Genomic DNA, 25332 nt, shown 5'->3' with positions numbered 1-25332 from the left:
ATTTTTACTGTCATGATTTCTAAGTTCCAACTGTTTTTCTTTTTCTGACAGAAGAAATATTTTATCTGCTGACACAAATCACAACATGTGTCCCTTTAAACAGTTTCCATGTCTAATGTTGAAAAGCTGTGAGTCTACTGTAAAACCAAACATCCCATCAAGTTAGATCTATGGTTTTAAATCGTTTTCTCTTTCTGTTACTGGTGTTAATAGACACTGAGGTGTTGTAATGCCAGACTTTAACCAGCAGAGGTTAGTAAGCGCCTCTCTCATCTCCTCCTGTGTGATGTCCGCTCTCTACCGCTGGGGGGCGCTCGCTCCCCTGGTCCTCCCCGGGGGTCTGATGGCAGGATGGCGGAGGCAGGGGGACCGGAGTCTGCCGCGGCCCGGTGCCCGGACGAGTCGTCGGACAGCGAGCCGGAGCAGGAGCCCGGAACCCCGCAGAAACTCATCCGAAAAGTGTCCACATCCGGCCAGATTCGCAGCAAGGTAAAGAGTCTCTAACAGGCCGGAGTATGAGAGCGGACATGATCTGTGGTCAGTGTCTGTTTTCATTCAGCGGGGGAGGGCCACACACAGCCCCGAGCTGCACCGCTCTTATCGAGGGAGACAACGGTACACGGAACTCCATACGGAAATGTCACATTTTAACATTACCTTCCTTATTAGCACAGATTGTACACAGTGTCCAATATCAGTTAAGACTTTATCTGAATATAAAGGGCCTGTTGTGTTATACGGCACACACCATTCACACCAGACATCTCGTGTGTTTATAATACGTCATCTTTTATAACCGGTTTGACACTTTTTCCCCTCATCTCCCTCCGCCCCTAACTCACTGTGGTCGGCTCCATCGAGCAGAGAAAAGCTTTTTAAAAACGGGACATTCAATTGAAATCACCTCTGTTTGGTGGATTTTGATTTTGCCGATTTGAGGACTGGATGTGATTGAACATTAAACGACTTTAATCGATTTTTAGATCTCACGCATATTTTCTAATGAGTAATGTGTCTTGAAACCTGACGGATTTTAAGTGGAGTTTGGATCCAGTACTCCTGCCTTCGATAGCAAACGGTACATTTTGGAGTAAGGGCCACAGCTGCTTCACTAACACTCCCGGTAAATACCACTGCGTGAAATATAGTTGAATAAAACTCGTTTTTTTGTTGATGTCCGGGGTAAAACATACAAATACAGCGCTACAAGCCGTGTTTTAAATGTCTTTAGCCGTAACTTAATGTGTAGCTGGTAGCTAACTTAATAAAATTAAAACCAGGATTAACCCGGGGTCTAACATTCAGATTCTGGGAGAAAATGTACCCAGACACAGTTAAAACATATGATTGTAACACGGTGTAAATTATTCTTTCAACCGTTAAACGGACAGAACCCGGTAGTTGAAGCCGAGGCTAGCCCGGCTAACTGCTGCTAGCTGAAGGGTCTCAGGCCCGGCGGACAGCCCCGCCTTTTCCCAGAGCAGCCCACCCGTGAGAGAGGGGCTGCACTCTGCGGTGGCTGGTACTGCAGGTCGGGGGAAGAGCGGGCATTAAACCCGGTGTGCAAAGTTGTAAAATGTCGGTCTGTCTAAGGAGACATAACGGTCCTCAGTGTTCACACAGGCTGACGGGTTTAACTGTTAGTTCATAACAAACTAATTTACACGTCAATGTCAGAAGTAATCAGACTGATTCCTCTGTTACCTCACAAGACAAGCTGTATTTAATTACATTAAGATAAGAGAAGCTTAATAACCTAACCCTCACCCTGAAGATGAAGTGTTATTCAACCTTACTGCAGTTTACTAACTTTGTGCTGCCTTCAAGTGCTGTTCTAAAGCTCGGAAATACCAAAGTCTCTGGTCTGAAGCGTTGTGAAATGAACATTGACTGATATGAAGGCTTCTTCGTACTGAAGACTGTTTAAAGCCTTTTGATAAAGTTTAAAGTTAAAGAGGGTTATATAGTTTGAATAGTTTTCTGTTGTGACTGTAGAATAAAATCTTGTGCAGTCTGTATGTGAAGCTTCAGACTGACTGCTGGCAGGAACACTGATGCTGTTTATTATTATTCTGATGGATTTCTTTTGTTTTTGAGACATTTTACGACCTGATGAATCTCCTCACAGTGTTGTCTGACTGTTTTATCCTCAGTTTTATTGATTTATTGAGTCTTTATGTTGCTGTGACTCAGACTGAAGTCAGGTCTAAGTATGACAGGCCCAACCTCATCACACTGTGTCAGGGCAGTTATTAAAGTCCTCAGCAGCACTGATGTGTGCGATGGTCACTGAAGGCAGCAGTAGCTCAGCCTGACGTGGATGATTGAGTCACAGGAAGTGAGTTTGGCTCCAGGCCTCAGAGTTTCTATTTAAAGCTGCTGTTTTGGGAAATTTCACAGTGTGAGACAAAAACATGAACATGGAGGCATGAGAGAGCAACGAGGCGTTTAAAGACTGCAGTCCAACTTAGTTTATGTAAGAAGGACAGAGCAGATTAATCAAACACGGGCTAATACACCAGTAAAAATGTCTTAACGGTGATTATTGATCTGTAACAGCTGTGTGGATTCATGTCTGGAAACATTTCTGTCAGAAAGAGTTGATTTAATTCAGTAGTGAAGACAACATGAAGACTCAATATGTCAAAGAGTCCACAGAAACATTTATCAATACATCACATTATTGAGACCAATCAATGATTGTGACATTCAACAGAATTAATATTTACTGTTAACATCTACATGTTTTTGACAAAAATCCTGTTGCAACGATAAGTCGATAAATCAGTTAGGCAATCGAAAGAAAACTGATAATCAATTACCTGTTTCAGTCATTTATCAAGTTGAAACAGTCAAACGTTGTCGGCTTCCAGACCTGCTGCTTTTCTTTGTCTTCTCTGACAGTAAATGAAGAGTTTTTGGACAAAAGAAGAAATCTGAAGTCTTCACTTTGACCCTTAATGATCAATTAATCATGTAAACAATCAGCAGATTTATGGATAATGACAGTAATCAGTGGTTGCAACTGTGATCCTGAGAAAGCTGTAGCTGCTCTGGCTAACATCAACTTTAGCTTCACAGCTTCAGACGCTCTGATGGACCCGGCAGGTGTTTCCAGGTGTTCTGCTGCAGATGTTTTAAAGTAGTTTAAACCCTTCAGTGTCTCCAGACAGAGCCGTGTGACGCCTGATACACTGCCTCAAGTGATGTTACAGGTGTGTCTGTTAACATTCAGACCTGCAGTGATGAAACATTTTCACATAGTTTTCAAGATAAAGGTGATATTAAAGCTGATGATCATCAAACATTTACATTTGCTTTAGTACGATAATGAATAGAGTGGTGTTACCTCCAGGAAAAACCGCTTCCTGTTCCCTTGTCTCAAAGTCTGTGAGTTTGTTGAATGTGTTTTCAGTTAAATGTGTGAAATAAGGTGTGTGGTCACCACAGGCTGAACATATTTACACATTTTGTTCTCCAACATAAAATCCATCATTAAATGTCCCACAGTTTAATTATAAAGCTCTTCTCTGTGTTAAAAGTGGTTAGCGGTTGCTAACAAGTGTTTAAATGAGACCACAGAGGTCGTCTGTAGTCTCACTCCTATAACTTCATATTATATTGATAACTGAAATCTGATGCTGATTTAAACCTGACGAGCACAACACATCATGTCCGATAATGTTATTAATCGTGATGATGATTGATCACATCTTGACATGACAAACATGAAGAAAAAAATCAATCATCAAAGTATTAGCTGATTATTGTTCTGTTGATTGATCTTGTTATTGGTTTTGATAACTGTCAGATACTATAGATCTGATTCATTAGTTCATCATTCACCTTCATAACACATGTGATCATATATATATATATATATAGATCAGTTATATATATATGATCATATATATAGATGAGTGTGAGTCATGTAGTGGTCAGATGAGTCTGCAGCTGATCAATATAAATGTGTCTCTGTGTATTGATGATGTTTATCTGGATCACAAGATTATCAGTCGACTGTTTCCAAGAAAAGATCTGATTATTGTCACTGACTTGACTCTTTGTTCACTATAGAGCGCACGCACGCATGCACACACACACACACACACAACTCTGCTGCAGTGTTGAGCTCATACAGTCATCATCATCATCACAGCTCTGTGTGTGTCTTCATTTGTTAGTGTTTTCTTTGCCTCCACAGAACTAAACCAAAGATAAGATCACTGAACTGTTTGATCCAAAGAAACTTTGTGAAGCTAGAAACCACACTGACGTGTGTGTGTGTGTGTGTGTGTGTGTGTGTGTGTGCGTGCGTGCGTCACAGACGGTGTTGAAGGAGGGGAACCTGCTGAAACAGACAAACTCGTTCCAGCGTTGGAAGAGACGATACTTCAAACTGAGAGGGAGGACTCTATACTACGCTCAGACTGCCAAGGTGACTCATGACATCACTGCTCCTGCAGCTCAGTGTGTCAGATACAACACACCTGGGAGCTACATGGTTACATCATCATGTGGGCGTGGCCGGGAGGTTTGGACCTCAAACGTGAACAGAGAAGAGTTAGTTTTAAATTTTAAACTTTTGTTCTTTGATGAAACTGATCTCAGACCTACTGTGTGTGTGTGTGTGTGTGTGTGTGTGCGCGCGCGCAGTCGATCATCTTTGATGAAGTGGACCTGACTGACGCCAGCGTGGCCGAGTCAAGCACCAAGAACGTCAACAACAGCTTCACAGTGAGTAAACGCTTCAATCTGCTGCTGAGTTGACCCTCTCAGATGATGAGGGTGATGAAGGTGCTCAGTCATCACGGTCATGGTAACACTAACAGATGGTCTTTGTCCTGTAGGTTTGATCTAAACCACAGTCAGCAGCTGTTTTATGAACTAAATCTCTGTTCTGAGAAGCATGGTGATGTGAACACAGATGATCTGTATCCATGTATTCTGTCCTCAGCTCGAAAATAAAGTTTTGAATTGTAGGCGAACGTTAGGCGAACATTACTGTGACATGTTGGGAGACGTGTCAGAGATCATCAATGACTGATTAAAAAACACACCCAGTATTTTTAAAACAAACATCTGGGAACATTTCAGATTTTCTGACCTTCCTGAGATGCATATAGACTCATGATGAGTTCAACGCCAGAATCACATCATATTGATCCCTTCACTATGGATAACATGTAACTAATAATAACAATGTGATCAGAAATCTATCAGTGAAACTTTTATAATACTTTATTTTAATTAATTTTTCATTATTGAAAATATACAAGAGAAACAAAGCAAAAGAAAACAGAAACACACATGTAAAGGTCTGGACTGTCATGTCTCCACGAAGCCGATCATTCTCTGTGATATTTCAGTGGTTCAGTCTTTAGTCTTGTTGTTGGAATGTAAACATAGTTCCTCTTGAGTTCTCATCTTAACTGTTAAGAACAGTTAATTGTTCCATATCATATCTTTTAATCACAATTTTCATCCATTGGTCTTGTGTGGGTGATTCAGCTTATCAGTGAAACTTTTAATGTGAAATCTAAACTCTGAAGTCTTATTTTGGTGAACTTTGTCACTTTGTGTAAATGAGCCAGCAGCTCAGCTTTGATGTGTATTAATTGAGTCTGTGTGTGTGTGCGCGCGCGCGCGCGTGTGTGCATGCGTGTGTTAGTGTGTGTTGAGGCTGTGTTCATGTGACAGTGTATGTATAGCAAACACTGTGTGTGACGCTCATAGCTAGTGTGTGTGTGTGTGTGTGTGTGTGTGTGTGTGTGTGTGTGTGTGTGTCTCTGTGTCTAAAGATTCTTGTTCTTCTGTCGGTTTCTCGTCCTCCGTGTCAAGGGGGTCGGCATGACGACAGACAGGAAGTCACCCTGACTCATACGAGAGGTTGTGGGTGGAGCTACTGTGTGTGTGTGGGGGGGGGGGGGGCATTAGCAGAGCAGCAACAGACTGTCACTGAAACCAGAACCAGGTCTGCTTAAGGCCAGAACCAGGTCTGCTAAAAGACCAGAACCTCTTAAAGATCCGGACCGTCCTGGTTCAGGACTGCGTTTGAAGTGGATTTTGTGTCGGTGGTTCAGGACTCAGACTGACGTCTCGTGAGGTAAGAAGCTAATTTGGTCAGAGTCATCACTCAGACTGTGAGTTCAGTTATTTCATTAGATCATATAAAGCATCTCTGAGCAAACTGAGCTGGAAGTAAAACTTGGAGGTTTTTGTATATTAATGATATATGTGTCATTACAGATTAATGATGCAAACAGGCAGCTGGTTTTAACCTGAACATGTCTGTCAGATTGTTGTCAGTAGATTAAAAAGTCCCTCTGATGTCACAAAAAAGTCAAGTGGACAAGATTCCTGTGTGTTGTTGTGGAGACTGATGAGGAAAAGAAACAGGAAACGTGTCAAATATTTGTTCATTATTGTTAATATTGGCTTGTTATTGGTTCATGATTGATAATATTGGCTCATTATTGGTTCATGATTGTTAATATTGGTTAATTATTGTTAATATCGGCTCATTATTGGTTCATTATTGATAATATTGGCTCATTATTGGTTCATTATTGATAATATTGGTTCATTATTGATAATATTGGCACATTATTGGTTCATTATTGATAATATTGGCACATTATTGGTTCATGATTGTTAATATTGGTTCATCATTGTTAATATTGGTTCATTATTGTTAATATTGGCTCATTATTGGTTCATTATTGATAATATTGGTTCATTATTGGTTCATTATTGTTAAAAGTGGCTAATTATTGGCTCATTATTGATAATATTGGTTCATTATTGGTTCATTATTGTTAAAATTGGCTAATTATTGATAATATTGTCACATTATTGGGTTATTATTGTTAATATTGGTTCATTATTGTTTATATTTGTTCATTATTGGCAATGTTGGCTCATTATTGGTTCATTATTGATAATATTGCCTCATTATTGGTTCATGATTGTTAATATTGGCTCATTATTGTTAATATCAGCTCATTATTGGTTCATTATTGATAATATTGGCTCATTATTGGTTCATTATTGATAATATTGGCACATTATTGGTTTATTATTGTTAATATTGGTTCATCATTGTTAATATTGGCTCATTATTGGTTCACTATTGATAATATTGGTTCATTATTCGTTCATTATTGTTCAAATTGGCTAATTATTGGCTCATTATTGATAATATTGGTCCATCATTGTTAATATTGGACCTTATTGTTAATATAAGCTCATTATTGATAATATTGGCTCATTATTGTTAATATTGGTTCATTATTGTTAATATTGGCTCATTATTGGTTCATAATTGATGATATTGGTTCATTATTGATTTTATTGGTTCATTATTGATAATATTGGCTCATTATTGGTTCATTATTGATAATATTGACTCATTATTTCCAGTCCCACCACTCAGATGAAGCTTGTCTGTGTTGGAGTCATGTGAGCTGAGCTGCAGACGTCATTCAGCCTCCAGCTGCAGCTCTGTGGACAACCACAGATCTGAGAACAGATTCATGATGTGTGCAAGTTTCCTGAAGCTATTTTAATCTCTGAACACTTCAGATCACAGGACGTCACTTGACGACCATTTCAGATCAGCGAGCTGTTATTAGGAAACACCAACATCCGGTTGCCTCGCTCACATCTGTCTGCACTGCATGAAGCTCCTCCCTTCTGCTGTCAGCTGGAACTTCTGGACATTACTGAAACCATGAAACAGTTTCAGTCTGCTCCTCTGTGAGGATTTATTTATACAAGTCTGGTTTGACTGTGTGTTGTTCAGTGTTGTTGTTGTTGTTGTAGTCGTCACCAGCCTCTGGCAGGCACTTGGATGTAGTATTTAGTTCCATAAAGTGGTGAAGAACAAAGGAAACAGACCATGATGGTTCCTGCAGTGAACAGTAAACAGCATCGATGGTTCTGTGTCCATCATGTTGTTCTCACAGTTGTTTTCATATTTTACTGTCTGATGGATGTGGATCATATCTAGTCCAGAATAGAGGCGTGGTCCTGTACATAAACAAGTCTGATGGATCAGAACAGATTTTGCTGACATGTTGAAGAGCTGCTGGTTCTGTTAAATGAATCCGAGACGTTCACTCTATGTAATTATATTTCTTACTATTCTTTAACAGTTATTGATCCTGATCATCTCTCAGTCAGATCTGCTGATGTTTCGTCCTGTGACCCAAACAGCTACCGATCAACAAACAAGACATCCACCTGCTGTTATTGATCAGCTGCAGTCTGATTGACATCTGTCAAATTAATCCTGACATGTCTCCTCTGGATATGATTTATGATTAGTGCTGGTTATTACTATATGTCTCCTCACTTATTAAATAAGCCTTGATTTGTTCTCCCTGGTGTTTGATAATATATATCATAAAAATGTGTTTATTTCCCTGTTTGTTTTTCCCAGCAGTCTGTGAGTCAGTCTGAGGTGTGTGATGACACACTGGAGGTTCGGTTGGTTCGTATCTGGTCCAGGGACCAAAACCCAAATACATACGGATCATTTTCTTTAATCTGGATATCATGAATGTGTGTTAGGATGTCACTCACTGTCCTCGTCTTGTATCCGAAGGGAACCTGAACCGTCCCAAACAGCTGATGTGAAGTACTCAGGCTGGTATCACACACACTAATCAGCTTCTTCTTCGGACTCAGCATGTGCTGCTGACGATGCTTCTGAACTCTGGTTCCACATGACATGTTTCAGTGTGCAGACGGTGTAGTCTGTGACGCTGGTACTGTGATGGTTCAGTATGAATACACAAAGTTTTCCAGCCTGAGTCTCTCACATGATCTCATATCACTGCTCCTGTTGTTCGTGGTACATTATCATTAATGTTGCTTCAGGGCCCTCATTAAAACTGAACGGTCACATTTTTATGACGTCACAGCTGTGTGACTCGGGGGAGAATGAGCAGAAAAATACAAACATGGAGGAAGTCATCCTTTCTAACCATGTTAAATGTTCTAAAAGGGTCTGTTTTAACCCAAACCATCTTTAACCAAGTGCGTCTGTTGCCTAACTGAACAAAACTGTGTCGGACAACCCAGTTTGAGTGACAGAGAGATGATTGTCTCAGTTACCATGTTAGGATTCAGCTTTAATACACTTCAGACTGAAACTACCTGAGAGACGTCAAACAGCTTAATGTGTGTGTGTGGGAACAGACGCTTCTTTGTGGAGCAGCTGAACAGGAAGTGGAAGTCAGGGTCTGTTTGTCTGGAAATTACGACCACACATGAAACACAAAAGCTGTGATCGCTCACAACTATGTCTCCACACACACACACACATACGCACACACACACTTGTGTGTTTTATTAATAGCATCAGAACAATGGACCTGTAAACTGCACCAACAACAACCAGTTAATAGTATTTGTATAGCGACAATTCACAACAAAAGTCATCTCATGACACTTTCCAAATATAGCAGGCCTAAACCAAACTCCTTGATTAATGTATATACAGACACCCAACATTTCCCTGTTGAACAAGCACTTGGCAACAGTGGTGGGAGTTTGTATGTAAGGAGGAGGATTTTAAATTAAATTCTGGATTGTACAGGAAGCCAGTGCAGAGAGGGTTAACCCTAACCCAGAGACAAGACCCTCGTCAGATGCACTTAAGAGATCATTTGAAACTTTAACCAATATTGTTTCGGTTCCATGATGCACTCTGAAACCTGATTGGAAATTGTCATAGAAACTATTGTTATTAAGAAAGTCAGACAGCTGATCAGCAACTGTTTTCTCAAGAATCTCAGAGAAAAAGTGAAGGTTAGATATGGGTCTACAGTTGGCTCAAGTGTTTGCCTTTAGAAGCGGTTTAATTACAGCTACTTTAATAGACTGTGGTACACAACCTGTAAATAGGGACGGATTGATCATGTTGAGTATAGAGGTGCTAAGTAAAGGTCGAACTTCTTTAGGCAATGTAGTTGTGATTGGGTCTAACAGACACGTTGATGGTTTAGATGAAAAAATTGTTGAAGTTATCTGGTTAAGGTCGGTGGTAGAAAATAATTCTGGATATATAGGTGATTAATTTTGTCTCTCATAAGTAGAATTTTATCATTAAAAGACACCCAATAAGATGCTCTGGCATTACGGAGAGCTTTATAATACATTTTAAAACTTTCTAGCCAGACTAGTTGTGATTCTTCCAGTTTGGTGGAACGCCATTTCCTCTCAAATTTTCTCTGTCTGTGTTAATATGCAAGTTTGGGGGTTACACCATGGAGTTAATCTCTTATGCTTTATTGTTTTCTTTTTCAGAGGGGCAATAGAGTCAAGTGTATTCACAAAGAGCCTGCAACACTACCAACGAGATGATCAATCTGGGAGGGTTTAGGATTAGCACCGGAGTCGACTGATGAGTTGGGACATGACATTGAATAAAAAGCAGATGGAATTTTTTCTTTAAATTTAACTACAGCACCGTCAGACAGACATCTAGAACAGAATGTTTTGCATTGTGGGGTGTAGTCCAGTAATAGGAATTCAAAAGTTATTAAATAATAGTGTGATAAAAGAGTATTCTGTGGGAAAACTATTAAATGTTCAATTTCAATGCCATATACCAGAACAAGGTTGAGGGTGTGACTAAAATGTACTCACTGACTGAAGCCAATCAAATCTAATAATGAGGTAAATGCAGTACCCAGACTATCTTAAATATATATTATTAGATATATTATTTTAAAATCACTTGTGATAATTACTTAATCTGTTTTAAAGGGGAACTACCGTTTTTTTACAACCTGGAACTTATTTCTAGCATAAAATACGATCATTTACTCACCCAGATAACTTTGAAGTCGTTCGGATGAAATTAGATCCAGTGGAGCGCCGTGTATATCCATATAATGCGAGTGATCGGGGCACCGAAGCACAGCCTCTATATAACGCATTATCTGCCGCGAAACTAGTTCATTTCACCAATATTTTGTAATGATACGCCTGTTATCAACATCCGGGGTCTGTAGGTTGACCTACTAATCTCTGACCTGGATGATGTCATCTCTGAATATCGCGCACACCCGCGACAGCCGGCTTGTTTACCTGTAGTTTGCTACTGCTAGTTTTTTGCAACATGGCTGAATGTTTTTCCGATTGTGAGGTGGTGGACGATGACTTTGTTTATGATGGACGTCCTTACCGTTTTGAGCCAGAGTACACGGATGAGGAGCTCGTTGAAAGGAGGATGCGGAGGCAGAGAGAGGAACAGCTGGCCAAAGAACAACAAACGGCTGCAGCTAGGCTAAACGGCTAGGTCAACCTACAGACCCGGGATGTTGATAACAGGCAACTCAGAGGGGAATAGCACGAGCGTATCATAACAAAATATTGGTGAAATGAACTAGTTTCGCGGCAGAAAATGCTCATAGAGGCTGCGCTTCGGTGCCCGGATCACTCGCATTATATGGATATACACGGCGCTCCACTGGATCTAATTTCGTCCGAACGACTTCAAATGACACCAAAGTTATCTGGGTGAGTAAATGATTGTATTTTATGCTAGAAATAAGGTCCAGGTTGTAAAAAACGTTAGTTCCCCTTTAAGGACTAAACTTGACGGATTCAAAAAAATCTGAGAATTCAGATAAAAACTCAGAAACAGGACCAGGAGCTCTGCAAACTATAACAAACAGAAGTGTCTGTATTGTTTTCCAGATCGGGCGAGAGAGATGAAGAATAAGGCTTTCAAACGAGTTCTGGTCCAGTTTAGGTTTTGGATTGATTCATAGGCTTTAGTCAAATATGGCTACAACTCCACCTTCTTGGCTAACTGAAGGCTAACCAGTGTTTTTACCTCTGTGTGTGTGTGTGTGTGTGTGTGTGTGTGTGTTTGTGCGAGGAGGTGATCACTCCCTGCAGACGTCTCATCCTGTGTGCAGACAACAGGAAGGAGATGGAGGAGTGGATGGCAGCTCTGCGCAGCGTCCAGAACAGACAGAACTATGAGGTCTGTGTTATTACCAGTAAGACCAGTATGGCCAGTGTGAGTCCCAGTATGAGCTGCTGAATGTCTGATTCTGTCTCTCCCAGTCCACCCAGTACAGCATGGACCACTTCAGTGGGATGCACAACTGGTACGCCTGCTCTCACGCCAGACCGACATACTGTAACGTCTGCAGAGAGGCGCTGTCAGGAGTGACATCACACGGCCTGTCCTGTGAAGGTACACACTCTACACACACAGTACACACTAACTGACTAGTAACATAAGGCTAACGTGACAGTATCAATGAGGCCTCCTCCTTTTCATCAAGGACCTCAATAGAACGTCTAACACCTGTGTGTGTGTGTGTGTGTGTGTGTGTGTGTGTGTGTGTGTGTGTGTGTGTGTCTGCGCGTCAGTGTGTAAATTTAAGGCTCATAAGCGCTGTGCGGTCAGAGCCACCAACAATTGTAAGTGGACCACACTGGCTTCTATTGGGAGGGACATCATTGAGGACGAGGATGGGGTGAGACACAAATGAACGTTGCTGGACTTTAACACTTTAACACCTCGCTGTCCTCTGACCTCTGACCTGTGTCCTCTGACCTGTGTCCTCTGACCTCTGACCTGTTTCCTCTGACCTCTGACCTGTGTCCTCTGTCCTGTGTCCTCTATCCTTAGGTGTCGATGCCTCATCAGTGGTTGGAGGGGAACCTGCCGGTCTCGGCTAAATGTAACGTCTGTGATAAGACGTGTGGCAGCGTCCTCCGACTGCAGGACTGGAGGTGTCTCTGGTGTAAAGCCATGGTGAGACTCTGGTAACCATGGTAACTGTCATCACTTCCTGCAGGTGTTTCACATTAAAGAGCCTTCCAGCAGAGGTAGGATGTCCTCCAGAAGAACAACAGCATCATGTGGAGGCTTCTTTTGTGAAACATCTGTACAGGAAGTGAGTGTTGTACAGTGTTGTAGTTAACAGAGTGGTGAGTGTGTCATGAGGTCTTGTGAGCATTATACTGAAGGTATCATGTGACAGGTTCAGGTGAAGTCAGGTTTTTACAGTGTTTGTTGAGGTGTGTTTGGTCCCTCTGTCCTGCAGGTGCACTCAGGCTGTAAGGAGCAGCTGTCCTCCAAGTGTCCTCTGGGTCAGTGTAAAGTGTCCGTCATCCCTCCGACGGCTCTAAACAGCATCGACTCTGATGGTGAGATCCACATGATCCACTTATGGACGCTCAGACACTGTTTTCAACTGCACTTTGACTTCTGTACTCCACCTGAGACACCGTAAACACCTGAGTTTATACTGAGGCCATGTTTTTTTTGTGTGCTCAGGTTTCTGGAAGGCATCGTGTCCTCCATCCTGCACCAGTCCACTGCTCGTCTTTGTCAACTCTAAAAGTGGAGACAATCAGGGTGTCAAGTTCCTGCGACGCTTCAAACAGCTGCTGAACCCGGCGCAGGTGTTCGACCTGATGAACGGAGGACCACACCTTGGGTGAGCGAGATAGAGGGACACAGAGAGAGAGAGTTTGGTAGGAACAGGTTTATCAACATTAAATGTGTTTCTCTGTCAGTCTGCGTTTGTTCCAGAAGTTTGATACGTTCAGGATCCTGGTATGTGGAGGAGACGGCAGCGTTGGCTGGGTTCTGTCTGAGATCGACGCCCTGACACTGCACAAACAGGTACAGACAGAAAACAACATGATAGTCAGAGGCAGGACTCTTAACTTCCAATCGAGTCAGAGTCGATGTGTAAGTGTTGTGGAACTTTAAAGATCTGGAGTCTGTCTGGGTTCAACTCTCTGTAGTCTGCGATGTAAACGTGTTCAGCTCTCCATCAGTAACAGTTCTGTCTGAGGGGGTCCACACAGTTTAGATATGACTGATAATTACTGTGAGCTGTGAACTCATCATGTTGTTGTTGTTTTTGTTGTTGTTGTTGTTTAGTGTCAGTTGGGAGTTCTTCCTCTGGGGACCGGGAACGATCTGGCCCGAGTTCTGGGCTGGGGTTCTGCCTGTGACGACGACACTCAGCTGCCTCAGATACTGGAGAAACTGGAGAGAGCAAGCACCAAGATGTTAGACAGGTGAGTGATGTGAGACAGATGAGTGATTTGAGACAGGTAGGTGATGTGAGACAGGTAGATGATGTGAGACAGGTGAGTGATGTGAGACAGGTGAATGATGTGGGACAGGTAGATGATGTGAGACAGGTGGGTGATGTGAGACAGGTAGGTGATGTGAGACAGGTAACTGTTTTCTCTCCTCCTGCTTCAGGTGGAGCATCATGGTCTATGAAACCAAGTTTCCACGGCAACACTCTGCCTCAACGGTCACCGAGGACTGCAGCGATGACTCTGAGGTAACAGGAAGTGACATCACTTCTTGCTGTGTCCTAACATTGAAGAGTGTAATGAGGAGCTGATGTCTGGGACACACCTTTGTGACATCACTGTTTGTCTCCTCTGATCCAGGTGCAGCAGATTCTCACCTATGAGGACTCAGTGGCTGCTCACCTGTCCAAGATTCTGACCTCAGACCAGCACTCTGTTGTCATCTCCTCTGCCAAGTAAGTCTCTCTGTCTGTCTGGCTGTCTGTCTGCCTCTCTGCTTGTCTGTCTGATCATAGATTGATTAACTGACCATATGTTTGTGTGTCTGTGTGTATTCAGGGTCCTGTGTGAGACGGTGAAGGACTTTGTGGCTCGTGTTGGTAAAGCGTATGAGAAGAACACAGAGAGTTCAGAGGAGTCGGAGGCGATGGCCAAGAAGGTACATTTATGTTACTAAACAGAATGTTGTTATCAGAGTTCAATCAGAAATTATTCCAGTCGGAATCACATATAACTAAAATACCTCAGAGACACAGAGTGGACGTGTGTCCAGAGAACACGTCAGATAAATTGTATCAAATGTTGAATCTAATGCGAAGAAAAAGAGCTTTAGGTTGACATTGAAGACAAGTGGAGAACATTTATGTTTCCATCACGACTGCTGAGGAAGAATTTGACATGATCAAAAGCTCTAGAACAGCTTTTGGTTCTGTCAGTAATAATTATTTGGTTTAGCTCAGTTAATCTAAACCACAGGTGCAATATGAAGGCAGGAAGTCTGCTGCTGTTTCATTGTCTCTGTAAAATCAAAGATCCAAACTGAATGAAGCTGTTTCATGTGTTCATCCTGTGTCTTGTAATGGACGAGTGACTGATTGAATGAAGAGTTCTGAACCTGTTTGACCGCTCTGTGTTCGGACCGATGATTCCTGTCTGTCAGTGCGGCGTGCTGAAGGAGAAACTCGACTCTCTGCTGAAGACTCTGAACGAAGAGTCTCAGGCCTCCACCATGCCCCACCAGGCTCCTCCACCCACCATCGCTGAGGAGCAGGAGGAAGCTGAGGGTGTTGTGCTGCCTCCTCCTCCCCTTCATCATCATCCTCCTCCTCCTCACATGCCCTGCTCCCCACGGACCAACACCTCCTCCTCCTCCTCCTCTGCAGCAGCAGCCATCTTTAAACCTCGAGAACAGCTGATGCTGAGAGCCAACAGTCTGAAGAAAGCCATCAGACAGATCATTGAACACACTGAGAAAGGTACGACAGGCAGACAGACAGGTTATCGAACACACTCAGAATCGTACGACAGGCAGACAGACAGGTTATCGAACACACTCAGAATCGTACGACAGGCAGACAGACAGGTTATCGAACACACTCAGAAAGGTACGACAGGCAGACAGACAGGTCATCGACCCTTCAGAGTGGAAGGGTCAGAGAGACAGGTCAGACAGACATTCGAGTCAGATGGACAGGCAGAGAGCGAGGCAGAGGGACAGGTCAGACAGACAGGCAGAGAGACAGATCAGAAAATTGATACCTGCATTTTTCTAGATGGCTGCTGTGTTCTGTTTTTATAAAGTTTCTGTGTTTGTGTGTTTTTATAAATAAAGCTACTGTGTTGTTATGAATAAAGTTTACTGGGTTTGTGTGTTTCCAGCTGTGGACGAGCAAAACGCTCAGACTCAGCAGCAGCTCTTCTCTCTCAGTCGGGAGGAGGAAGAGGAAGGTCTGGTGGAGGAGGAAGAGGAGGAGGAGGAGGAGGACAAGATGTCTCTGCAGTCATCCTACAGCGTCAAACACCGCAACACTCGCAGAGGTCAGTCAAACTGTCACTGATACTTCTACTGCTACTGTCAATAAAACTAATGCTGCTATTAATACTGTGCTGTCTCCAGCAATGTTTCTGGTACAGATTAAACATATTTAATCAGACTTTGTCGCTGATATCACTTCCTGTCACAAACACATAATCTGTTGAAATAAATAAATTAATCTGTGATTTGTCATCAGTGTGATGGGCGGCCCATCCCTCTGCTCAGTCTGCAAGGCATCGCTGTGCTCAACATCCCCAGTTATGTCAGGAAAGAACAGCAGGGACTAAGACAGAACAGAACAGCAGGGGTCAGGACAGGACAGCAGGGACTAGGACAGGACAGCAGGGGTCAGGACAGTAGAGGCCTCGGCAGAATAACAGAGAGCAGCTTCATGCTCACAGACATCCCCATGAAGTGTTTCTGCACATATCCAGGACCCTCAGGATTCAGTCTGGTCAGAATCTAATACCTGGATCTGTCCTTGTGATGCTGTTTGATTCTCATCAGGAGAAACACCCTGTTAATGAATGGACTGAGGACTTAATTCAGACCATCTACAAATCTGTCTGTCTGTCTGTCTTTACAGTCAGTAAGACGCCCTGTGAGAAGCTGATTAGTAAAGGCAGCCTGTCACTTGGCAGCTCTGCATCACTTCCTGTCCAGGCAGGAAGTAGGGAGAACATGCCCATGCTCAACACAAAGATTCTCTATCCAGGTACGAAGGTGTGACGTCAAATAGGAGTTTTTTTGTCATCATGACAGCAGTTTGATGTGTGTGTGTGTGTGTGTGTGTGTGTGTGTGTTTGTGCAGGTCTCAGGGGTATCTCAGGTTCTCTCTCCAGCAGTTCGGTGATTAGTCGACTGCTGGTGAATGCCGACCCGTTCAGCTGTGACCCTGACAACATGTAAGTCTGTTTGTGATCTGACATCATTAAACATGACATAGCTTCAGTTTATAAGCAGGTTTAATATGTGTGTGTGTGTGTGTGTGTGTGTGTGTTTGTTCAGGGATTGCTACACTGAGAAGTGTGTCATGAACAACTACTTTGGAATTGGATTGGATGCTAAAATCTCTCTGGACTTTAACAACAAGAGAGATGAACATCCAGAGAAGTGCAGGTACAAAACAAAACTTTACTCCTTTATTTGAATTGTTAAACCTTTATTTAAAACCTTTACTTAACATTGACATCTGTCTGGGCCCTGGTGAGAGTGTAGATGTGCAAACACTTTGACAACATAACCGCACACACAGTTCATTCACATATAAAACAATGAAAGACAGAAAAGCTTCACAGAGTGCAGAGAAACGTCTTAAGATCAAACTTCCCTCCAGAGTAACTGATATTTATTTGAAGTCACAGCTGTAATTTGATTTGAATCAAGAAAGCTATGAAATAATTAATTATTGTTGTGTGTTCAGGAGTCGGACTAAGAACATGATGTGGTACGGTGTTCTGGGAACCAAAGAGCTGCTGCACAGAACCTACAAGAACCTGGAGCAGAGGGTCCTACTGGAGGTGAGAAACACAAACAAACTGGTTCTGCTGGTTTTAGACTAGTAAGAGGTCCCAGTCAAGAGCTCAAACACATTATTTAATCAGACCTTGTCACTGATATCACTTCCTGTCGCAAACACGTAATCTGTTGAAATAGATAAATTAATCTGTGATTTGTCATCAGTGTGATGGGCGGCCCATCCCTCTGCCCAGTCTGCAAGGCATCGCTGTGCTCAACATCCCCAGTTACGCAGGAGGAACCAACTTCTGGGGAGGAACCAAAGAGGATGACGTGAGAACTCAACCTGTCTTTTTGCCTCTCTGTCAGCCTGTCTGTCTGTCATTCTAACTGCTGGTCTGTCTGTCTGTCTCTCAGACGTTCACGGCTCCATCCTTCGATGATAAGATCCTGGAGGTGGTGGCGGTCTTCGGCAGCATGCAGATGGCCGTGTCCCGAGTCATCAACCTGCAGCACCACCGCATTGCTCAGGTACACCTGTCTGTCTGACCTGTCTGTCTGTCTGTCTGTCTGTCTCTCTGTCTCTCTGTCTTACCTGTCTGTCTATCTCAGTGTCGGACAGTGAAGATCACTATCCTGGGTGATGAAGGTGTCCCGGTGCAGGTGGATGGGGAGGCGTGGGTCCAGCCTCCAGGTTACATCAAGATCATCCACAAGAACCGAACCCAGACACTGACCAGGGACCGGGTGAGTCCAAGCATACAGTCAATGTCTAATGTGCACTCAGTCTAATACCACCGAAAGCTCTTCCTAATATTCATTCCACCATTATTGATATCAAGGACACGAAATAGAAACAATTGTCAGTTCAACTGCAGTGCACAACAATGTGTTTCAGTGTGTGTGTGTGTGTGTGTGTGTGTCTTCCAGGCGTTTGAGAGCACCCTGAAGTCGTGGGAGGACAAACAGAAGTGTGAGTTTCCGCGGACCCCGCCACCTCAGGCCCCACAGCCCCCCCTGTCCTCGCAGCCAGAGATTGTCTCTGAGGAAGAGGCGTCACTCGTCAGTGAGTTTGGTCAGGCAGCAGGAGCTCTCATACACAGGTAACACTGATCAATAATGTTGTTATTGGATCATTCCGTTAAAAGACCCATTTTTATCATCATATAACTAAATTATTATAATATGTTTCACTTTGTACAAATTTAACCATTCATTGATCACAGGAGAAGGTGGGAGTCAGCACCCACTCATCCTGAATTCTGTCATAATTCTTAACAAATTAGAGCTGCAGTGACGAATCAATTAATTGATTAGCTGCTGGTGCTAACTGATCAGGAATACTGGCAGGACCTTGTGTCGCTGCAGTGAGGAGAAGTTCTTTGGGCCTGCTGCAAATGCAGCTTGCAGCTCTCCGCAGCTGTTAGGCCCAGAAGAGTCCAGAAGAAGAGAACTTGAGGGCAGGCAGCCCCGTGGGGGGGAGATGGAGAGGAGCCCTTGAGGATAAGAAGTTGGAGGAGAAGAGAGGCTTGAGAAGAATAGAGACTTGAGGAGAAGAGAGAGAACAAAGGAAGGTGCTGGAGTTTTGACTCTCTGATCAGAGGGGGGTCTGTCACTCTGACCAATAGTAGCTCAAAGCTGAATTTTGCACCTAGGTGTGAAGAATGGGGAATTCTGGGACACTGAGTTCAGTTCAGAGTCCATTTTGAAATCCACAATGAATGACTTCATCTGTGGGTCACAACAAAACAGTAAGGGACTCAGAGAACAGCCGTGACGGGTCCCTCTGGAGAGGCTAAAAAATGTTTATTATCCCATTAGTTATCACTGCAGCTTATAGAATATACTAACCCACCTGGAGAAGCATGGACCAAACCCGAGATGCGTCAGGGTGGAGAAGAGGAATCCCCACGCCACCCTGTCAAAGGCCTTTTCGGCATCTAAGGAAATTGCAGCTATTGGTGCATCTTTTGACTGACTCAACCACATTAAATGTAACAATTTTCTTATACTATCTGTAGAGGATCTATTTTTCATAAAACCCACCTGGTTCGGATGTATAATGTTGGGCAGGACCTGTTGTAAGCGTATGGCCAGTACCTTTGTTAATATTTTGCAATCCAGATTAAGCAGGCTGATAGGTCTAAAATTAGATGGATCTGTTATTATCCTTATCCTTCTTAGGAATTAAAGATATTAAGGCTTCGTTAAAAGTAGGTGGCACCTGTCCCTTCTCAAAAGCCTCCTAATACACCTGCAGAACTGGAGCAAGAATATCTATATACTCTTTGTAATGTTCTGCAGGGAAACCGTCATAACCCGAGCATTGAGAACATTATTTGTGTACACAGAGTTTCCTAAAAAGAAGGTTTTTGAACAACTCATGTAAGCAGTCGCTTGCTCCACTCGCCACCGTCCTGCCAGTCAAGATGCGTCAATCCCCAAGTGCGGCGTAACATGGGGAAGAGTAACGGTGGAAAGCTCCATGTTACACCGCACTTGGGTTAGCCCTAACCCTAACCCTGGTGATACTACGAGCAAAGTTTCATGTTGTGTCGAGTCTTCTTAGTGTACATAGCGATTTTGATGCTACCGTAAAGTTGCCCCTAGCACACAATTGAAAATGATTTATACCCGAAAACTAAAATACGGTAAATCTTAAAAGTGGCTTTTTCGTCGTAATTATGCTTTTACACGAAGGTTTGACTCAGGTACATTCACAAAAAAAGCCTAGGTTTCATTTTGGCGAGAGTTACACTTTAAGAATAGGTCAATTCTGGAATGAGATTTGTTTCCCTCCCATGGGGGTTAGTAAGCCTCCATATATCTGTTAGTCCCATATCGTCTTTTATCATATGTATTGCCTCTCTATCTTTGGTCCTCAATGGACCCTTAGACCTGCTTTTATCCAGGATGGGAGCCATCACTTCATTAAAATCTCCTGCTAATATTATATGCCCATCCATGTCTCCCAAGACCTTATTATACCATGAAAAAAATGCGGATCCCCTTTGTTGGGCGCATAGATGTTACATAATATAACCTTCACTCTCTATTAATGCTTGTACACGTACCATCCGCCCTTCTGCATCTTTAACCTCTTTCAATAACACAAACTGTGTATTCCTTTTAATCAGAATCATTACCCAATACATGCACTCGACAGTGAACTGTGAAAAATATATCCTATCCATCCTGTTTTAAATCTGACCTCCTCTCCCTCATTTAGGTGAGTTTTCTGTATGAAAATTATATCTGCCTGATTCGTTTTCAAATATGCCAATATCTTACGTCTTTTAACTGGATTTCCACATCCATTAATATTCCAGGACACATATTTAATACACTTCCTTGTCATATTTACCTGCATGTGTTGTTGTACCCATGTCTGTTATACTATAAACACCAAAATATATCTGCCTATGATGTCTACCCCTTCCTGAGTTATGATTTGTTAATACCATGTGCCCCATCAAAACATAAACATAAATACAAATACAAAGTGTGGAAAAAGAACATTTCCAACATACTGAACACATAAGGAAAAAACAAATTAAACCCAACCAAAGTCCAGCCATCAAGCTGCCTGACAGTCCCTCTTCTGCTGTCATATCAAACCTAAACTTAAAAAAGTAAAACCTTATCTGGTCTGTGGGTTACGCTTCTCTCCTGCCTAGATGGCAGCTCGATCAGGCCCATCTCCCCCCGACAGTCCGCACAACATTCTCGTGGCTCATTCAGGTCCAAATAAGTGTCCGTTTATCTCCTTTATCTCACATTCAATCTGCAATCTGCGTCCTCATGGTCGTTGTCGCTGATGAATTTTTGTGCATCCTTCACTTTGGCAAAACTCACATTTTCCCTTTCCACTTGAACCACAGTGTGGCCGGATAGGCCAATGTATACTTCACGTTGGATTCCTGAAGTTTGCGCTTCACAGCGGTGAAAGCCTTGCTCCTCTCTGCCAGCTCTTTGGTCATGTCAGGGGTCACAGAAAGTTGACATCCTTCCCACTCTACCCCACGCTTTTCTTACGCTGCGGTTATCACGTTACACGTTACCATCGCTGACTGTCTCTGGAAACGAAAGCACCCGTCTCGGAGGTCGGTCTGGGTCCGGCATTGGTGCGAGCGCCCGGTGGGCCCTTTCAATCTCAAACTCAGGATCGACACGAACTCCGAGCCCCTCAGTCAAATCTTCTGAACACAGTTTAACAGTGTCCCATTAGTGCCAAAAGTCTCTTTCAGGCCAATAAGTCTCACATTGTTTAGTTTGCTATGGTTTTCGAGGGTTTGAATGCCGTCCCACATTACTTCCATCTTTTTACTTCTCTTGCCTTCAACCGCGTCGAGCCGCTCTGAGGTCTCCTCCAGACAGACGATATGTGTTTTAGCCTCCCCGAGTCTCTCCTGCATGGCCGCCACCATTGTTTTCAGCTCAGTTGTTGTCTCCTTGATAGTAGAAATGTCTGTTGCTACAGACTGTAGTGTGGCGTTCATTTGAGTAATTTCTGGGTTAGGGTTAGTTGTTCAAGTCACTGCTAACAAACAATCTAATCTGATCAAATTTGTTACTGTGGGGATGTTGCAGCTGTAAAAATAAATACAATGCAAACACTGAAATGACAGTTATTACAGAAAGCATATTGTATATAAAATGCAGCTTGGTCATGTAGACGTGTGTAGTCATTGTAATATTCTGACGTCACTTCCTGTTGATGTGTTTGTGTTTCAGTATTCGTGAAGTTGCTCAGTCTCACCACAGTCTGGAACAGGAACTGGCTCACGCTGTCAACGCTAGCTCAAAGGCGATGGACGTGGTCTACGCCAACTCCAAGAGCTCGGGGGTACTAAGCATAATACTGGTCCCTGCTGTATTGTCCTAGTCTGTACTGTCCTGCCTGTGTCTCTGGTGTCTTTTTCTGGTCTCTGTTGCCCTTTTCTGGTCTGTCCTATCCTGTCCTGTTCTCAGCTGTCCTTTCCTGGTCTTTGCTGTCCTGTCCTAGTCACTACTGTCATTTTCTGGTCACTGCTGTCTTTTCCTGGTCTTTGCTGTCTCTTTTCGGTTGCTGCTTTCCTTTTCTTGGTCACTGCTGTCCCTTTCTGGGCTCTCTTGTCCTTTCTTGGTTGATGCTGTCCTTTCCTAATGGCAGCTGTCTTTTCTTGGTCTTGCTGTCCTCACCATAAATGTTGATCATGTACAATATGAATGTAGCTTGAAGTTTTTCATGATTTTCAGAGTGAATTTTAAAATGTGATTTATTCATAGGAATCAAACAATGAACTCTGTCTCTCATTCTGTCTCCCAATTTTCCTTTATCTCTGTCTACCTGTCTCTCTCCATACCTGTCTCTGTTCCTGTGTGTCTCTCCAGGCTCTGAGCTGCAGCATTGTCCTTCAGATGGTGGTAAATGTCAAAGCCTTACTCAGTGAGACTGAGCTGCTGCTGGCTGGAAAGATGTCCATGGTAACTGTCTCCCTTGCTCTACTTTTGTTCTCCTGTCCTTGTGTCCTCTGTTCTTGTATCCGTCTTTTCTTCTGTCTTTACTGAAGTCCATATATCCCGGTGTGTGTGTTTGTGTGTGTGTGTGTGTGTGCGTGCGTGCATGCGTGTGCAGCAGCTGGATCCACCTCAGCAGGAACAGTTGAATGCAGCTCTGAGTTCTGTGGCTCAGCAGCTCCGTCGGCTGGCTGACGTTCCCTGGTTGTGTCCCGTCATCGACCCCTCAGACCATGAGGTAAACCATCAAATGGTACTCCTATTAGTACTGCAAGTACAGGTGAACCACCAAATACTGCTTCTGTTAGTACTGGGAGTAGAGGTGAACCACCAAATACTACTTCTATTAGTACCGCGAGTACAGGTGAACCACCAAATACTACATTTACATTTACATTTAGGGCATTTAGCAGATGCTTTTGTCCAAAGCGACTTACAATAAGTACATTTGTCACAAGAAAGAAACCACAATATATCTCTGTTGATAAAGTAGAAAGGATAGAAACAATATTCAAGCCCTTGTCAGAGCAAAGTAGTTGTTTATTCATCAAGGATACCTTCCATAAGTGCTATGATGTAAGTGCTGAAGGCAGGAACATACAAGTGCATATAAGTACTTTTTTTTTTTTTTGTGGGGGGGGGGTGGGGGCTATGCAGGGTCGAGGTGAAGTCTGAACAAGTGAGTCTTGAGTCTTTTGCGAAAGATGGCGAGCGATTCTGCTGTCCTGATGTTGGTCGGAAGTTCATTCCACCACTGGGGTGCCAGAACAGAGAGGAGTTGGGATTTCTCTGTGCGGTCTATGTTTGCTCTCAGCGATGGCGGTACCAGCCGACCGGCCGATGTAGTAGAGCGAAGTGCTCGAGATGGGGCGTTTGGTCTGATCAGTGATTGGAGGTAGACGGGTGCAGTTTGGTTGAAGGCCTTGAAGGCCAGCACCATGGTCTTGAATCTGATGCGGGCTGCAACCGGAAACCAGTGGAGGTCACGGAGGAGGGGGGTCACATGGGAGAATTTGGGTAGATTAAAAAGGAGGCGCGCTGCAGCGTTCTGGATACGTTGCAAAGGTTTAGTTGCAGAGGCTGGGAGTCCAGCTAATAGCGAGTTGCAGTAGTCGAGGCGGGAGATGACCAGCGATTGAACCAGGAGTTGCGTTGCTTCCTTTGTGAGGAAGGACCGGATCCTGCGGATGTTGTAGAGGGCAAATCTACAGGATCAGGCCACCGCGGTGATGTTGGGGGTGCAGGAAAGTCCGTCGTCGAGGATAACACCCAGATTCTTTGCAGTCGGTGAAGGCGATACTGTGATGTTCTCGACAGTGACTGACAGGTCCATGTGAGGGCAGTCTTTCTGTTTTACTAAGGTTGAGCTTGAGATGATGGGCAGTTGTCCAAGCGGAGATGTCTGCCAGACATTCCGAGATGCACGTGGCAACATGGGTGTTGGAGGATGGGGGAAAGGAGAGGAACAGCTGGGTGTCATCAGCATAACAGTAATAAGAGAATCCATGTGATGTGATTGCAGAGCCTAGTGATCTATTGTATAGTGAAAACAGAAGTGGTCCGAGTACTGAGCCTTGAGGGGCACCGGTTTCCAGGGAGCAGGGTTTGGACAAGGAGCCATTCCACATGACCTGGAAGATGCGTTCTGTGAGGTATGATGTGAACCAGGTTAAAGCAGAGGCAGTAATGCCCAGTTTGGCCAGAGTGGAGAGGAGGATTTGGTGGTTGACTGTGTCAAACGCAGAGGATAAGTCGAGGAGGATGAGGACTGAAGAGTGGGATGAGGCTCTGGCGGTCTGTAGCGACTCAGTCACTGTGAGGAGGGCCGTCTCAGTGGAGTGAGCAGTCCTGAAGCCTGACTGATTAGGGTCAAGAAGGTTGTTTTGCAAAAGGTAAGCAGACAGTTGGTTGAAGACAGCACGTTCCAGGGTTTTAGAGAGGAATGAAAGAAGAGATACAGGTCTGTAGTTTTGAATGTCAGCTGAGTCTAGAGTGGGTTTCTTTAGGAGTGGCTTTACTGATACTAATACTACTTCTGTCAGTACTGCTAGTGCCAGTGGTATTGGCGGTATTCTTAGTTACACTGTCAGTCTGTAGTCCTGCTGATCAAGTACTACTGTGCCCTCGAGTATTAAACTGCATAATGTTAACAAACAGTAATTTTGCAACATTCCAGAAGAACCTGTGAACTCTTTCATACTTCACATCCAAACATGACTTCTGACAATCTCCTGTAGATGACAATA

At 43.5% G+C, this 25332-nt stretch overlaps 1 protein-coding gene across 2 annotated transcripts in view; it reads left to right on the top strand.

Annotated features, from left to right (window-relative positions):
* Positions 1–242: 242 nt before the first annotated feature.
* dgkd (diacylglycerol kinase delta) overlaps positions 243–25332 on the top strand; it is a 29084-nt gene continuing 3994 nt past the window's right edge. Inside the window, exons 1-27 of one of the 2 annotated variants that reach the window (XM_084352063.1) lie at positions 244–489; positions 4328–4438; positions 4657–4737; positions 11900–12004; positions 12088–12220; positions 12400–12506; positions 12662–12787; positions 13080–13182; positions 13313–13475; positions 13555–13663; positions 13928–14067; positions 14258–14342; positions 14455–14549; positions 14653–14752; positions 15254–15569; positions 15973–16131; positions 16716–16844; positions 16941–17034; positions 17138–17248; positions 17553–17649; positions 17813–17920; positions 18005–18118; positions 18200–18334; positions 18518–18690; positions 22322–22433; positions 22961–23053; positions 23205–23324. In XM_084352063.1, coding sequence (XP_084208189.1) covers positions 352–489; positions 4328–4438; positions 4657–4737; positions 11900–12004; positions 12088–12220; positions 12400–12506; positions 12662–12787; positions 13080–13182; positions 13313–13475; positions 13555–13663; positions 13928–14067; positions 14258–14342; positions 14455–14549; positions 14653–14752; positions 15254–15569; positions 15973–16131; positions 16716–16844; positions 16941–17034; positions 17138–17248; positions 17553–17649; positions 17813–17920; positions 18005–18118; positions 18200–18334; positions 18518–18690; positions 22322–22433; positions 22961–23053; positions 23205–23324 — 3357 coding nt within the window. In that variant the 5' untranslated portion in view covers positions 244–351. Of the gene's footprint in view, positions 490–4327; positions 4439–4656; positions 4738–11899; positions 12005–12087; positions 12221–12399; positions 12507–12661; positions 12788–13079; positions 13183–13312; positions 13476–13554; positions 13664–13927; positions 14068–14257; positions 14343–14454; positions 14550–14652; positions 14753–15253; positions 15570–15972; positions 16132–16715; positions 16845–16940; positions 17035–17137; positions 17249–17552; positions 17650–17812; positions 17921–18004; positions 18119–18199; positions 18335–18517; positions 18691–22321; positions 22434–22960; positions 23054–23204; positions 23325–25332 lie in introns of both variants that reach the window. The other variant, XM_084352064.1, reaches the window with a different exon arrangement.

This window comes from Pagrus pagrus (assembly GCF_965226575.1).
Source record: "Pagrus pagrus genome assembly, chromosome: 4".
In the NCBI taxonomy this organism is placed as follows: Eukaryota; Metazoa; Chordata; class Actinopteri; order Spariformes; family Sparidae; genus Pagrus; species Pagrus pagrus.
Note: the sequence above shows the minus strand (reverse complement) of the source record. Positions and strands in the feature narration are given on the sequence as shown.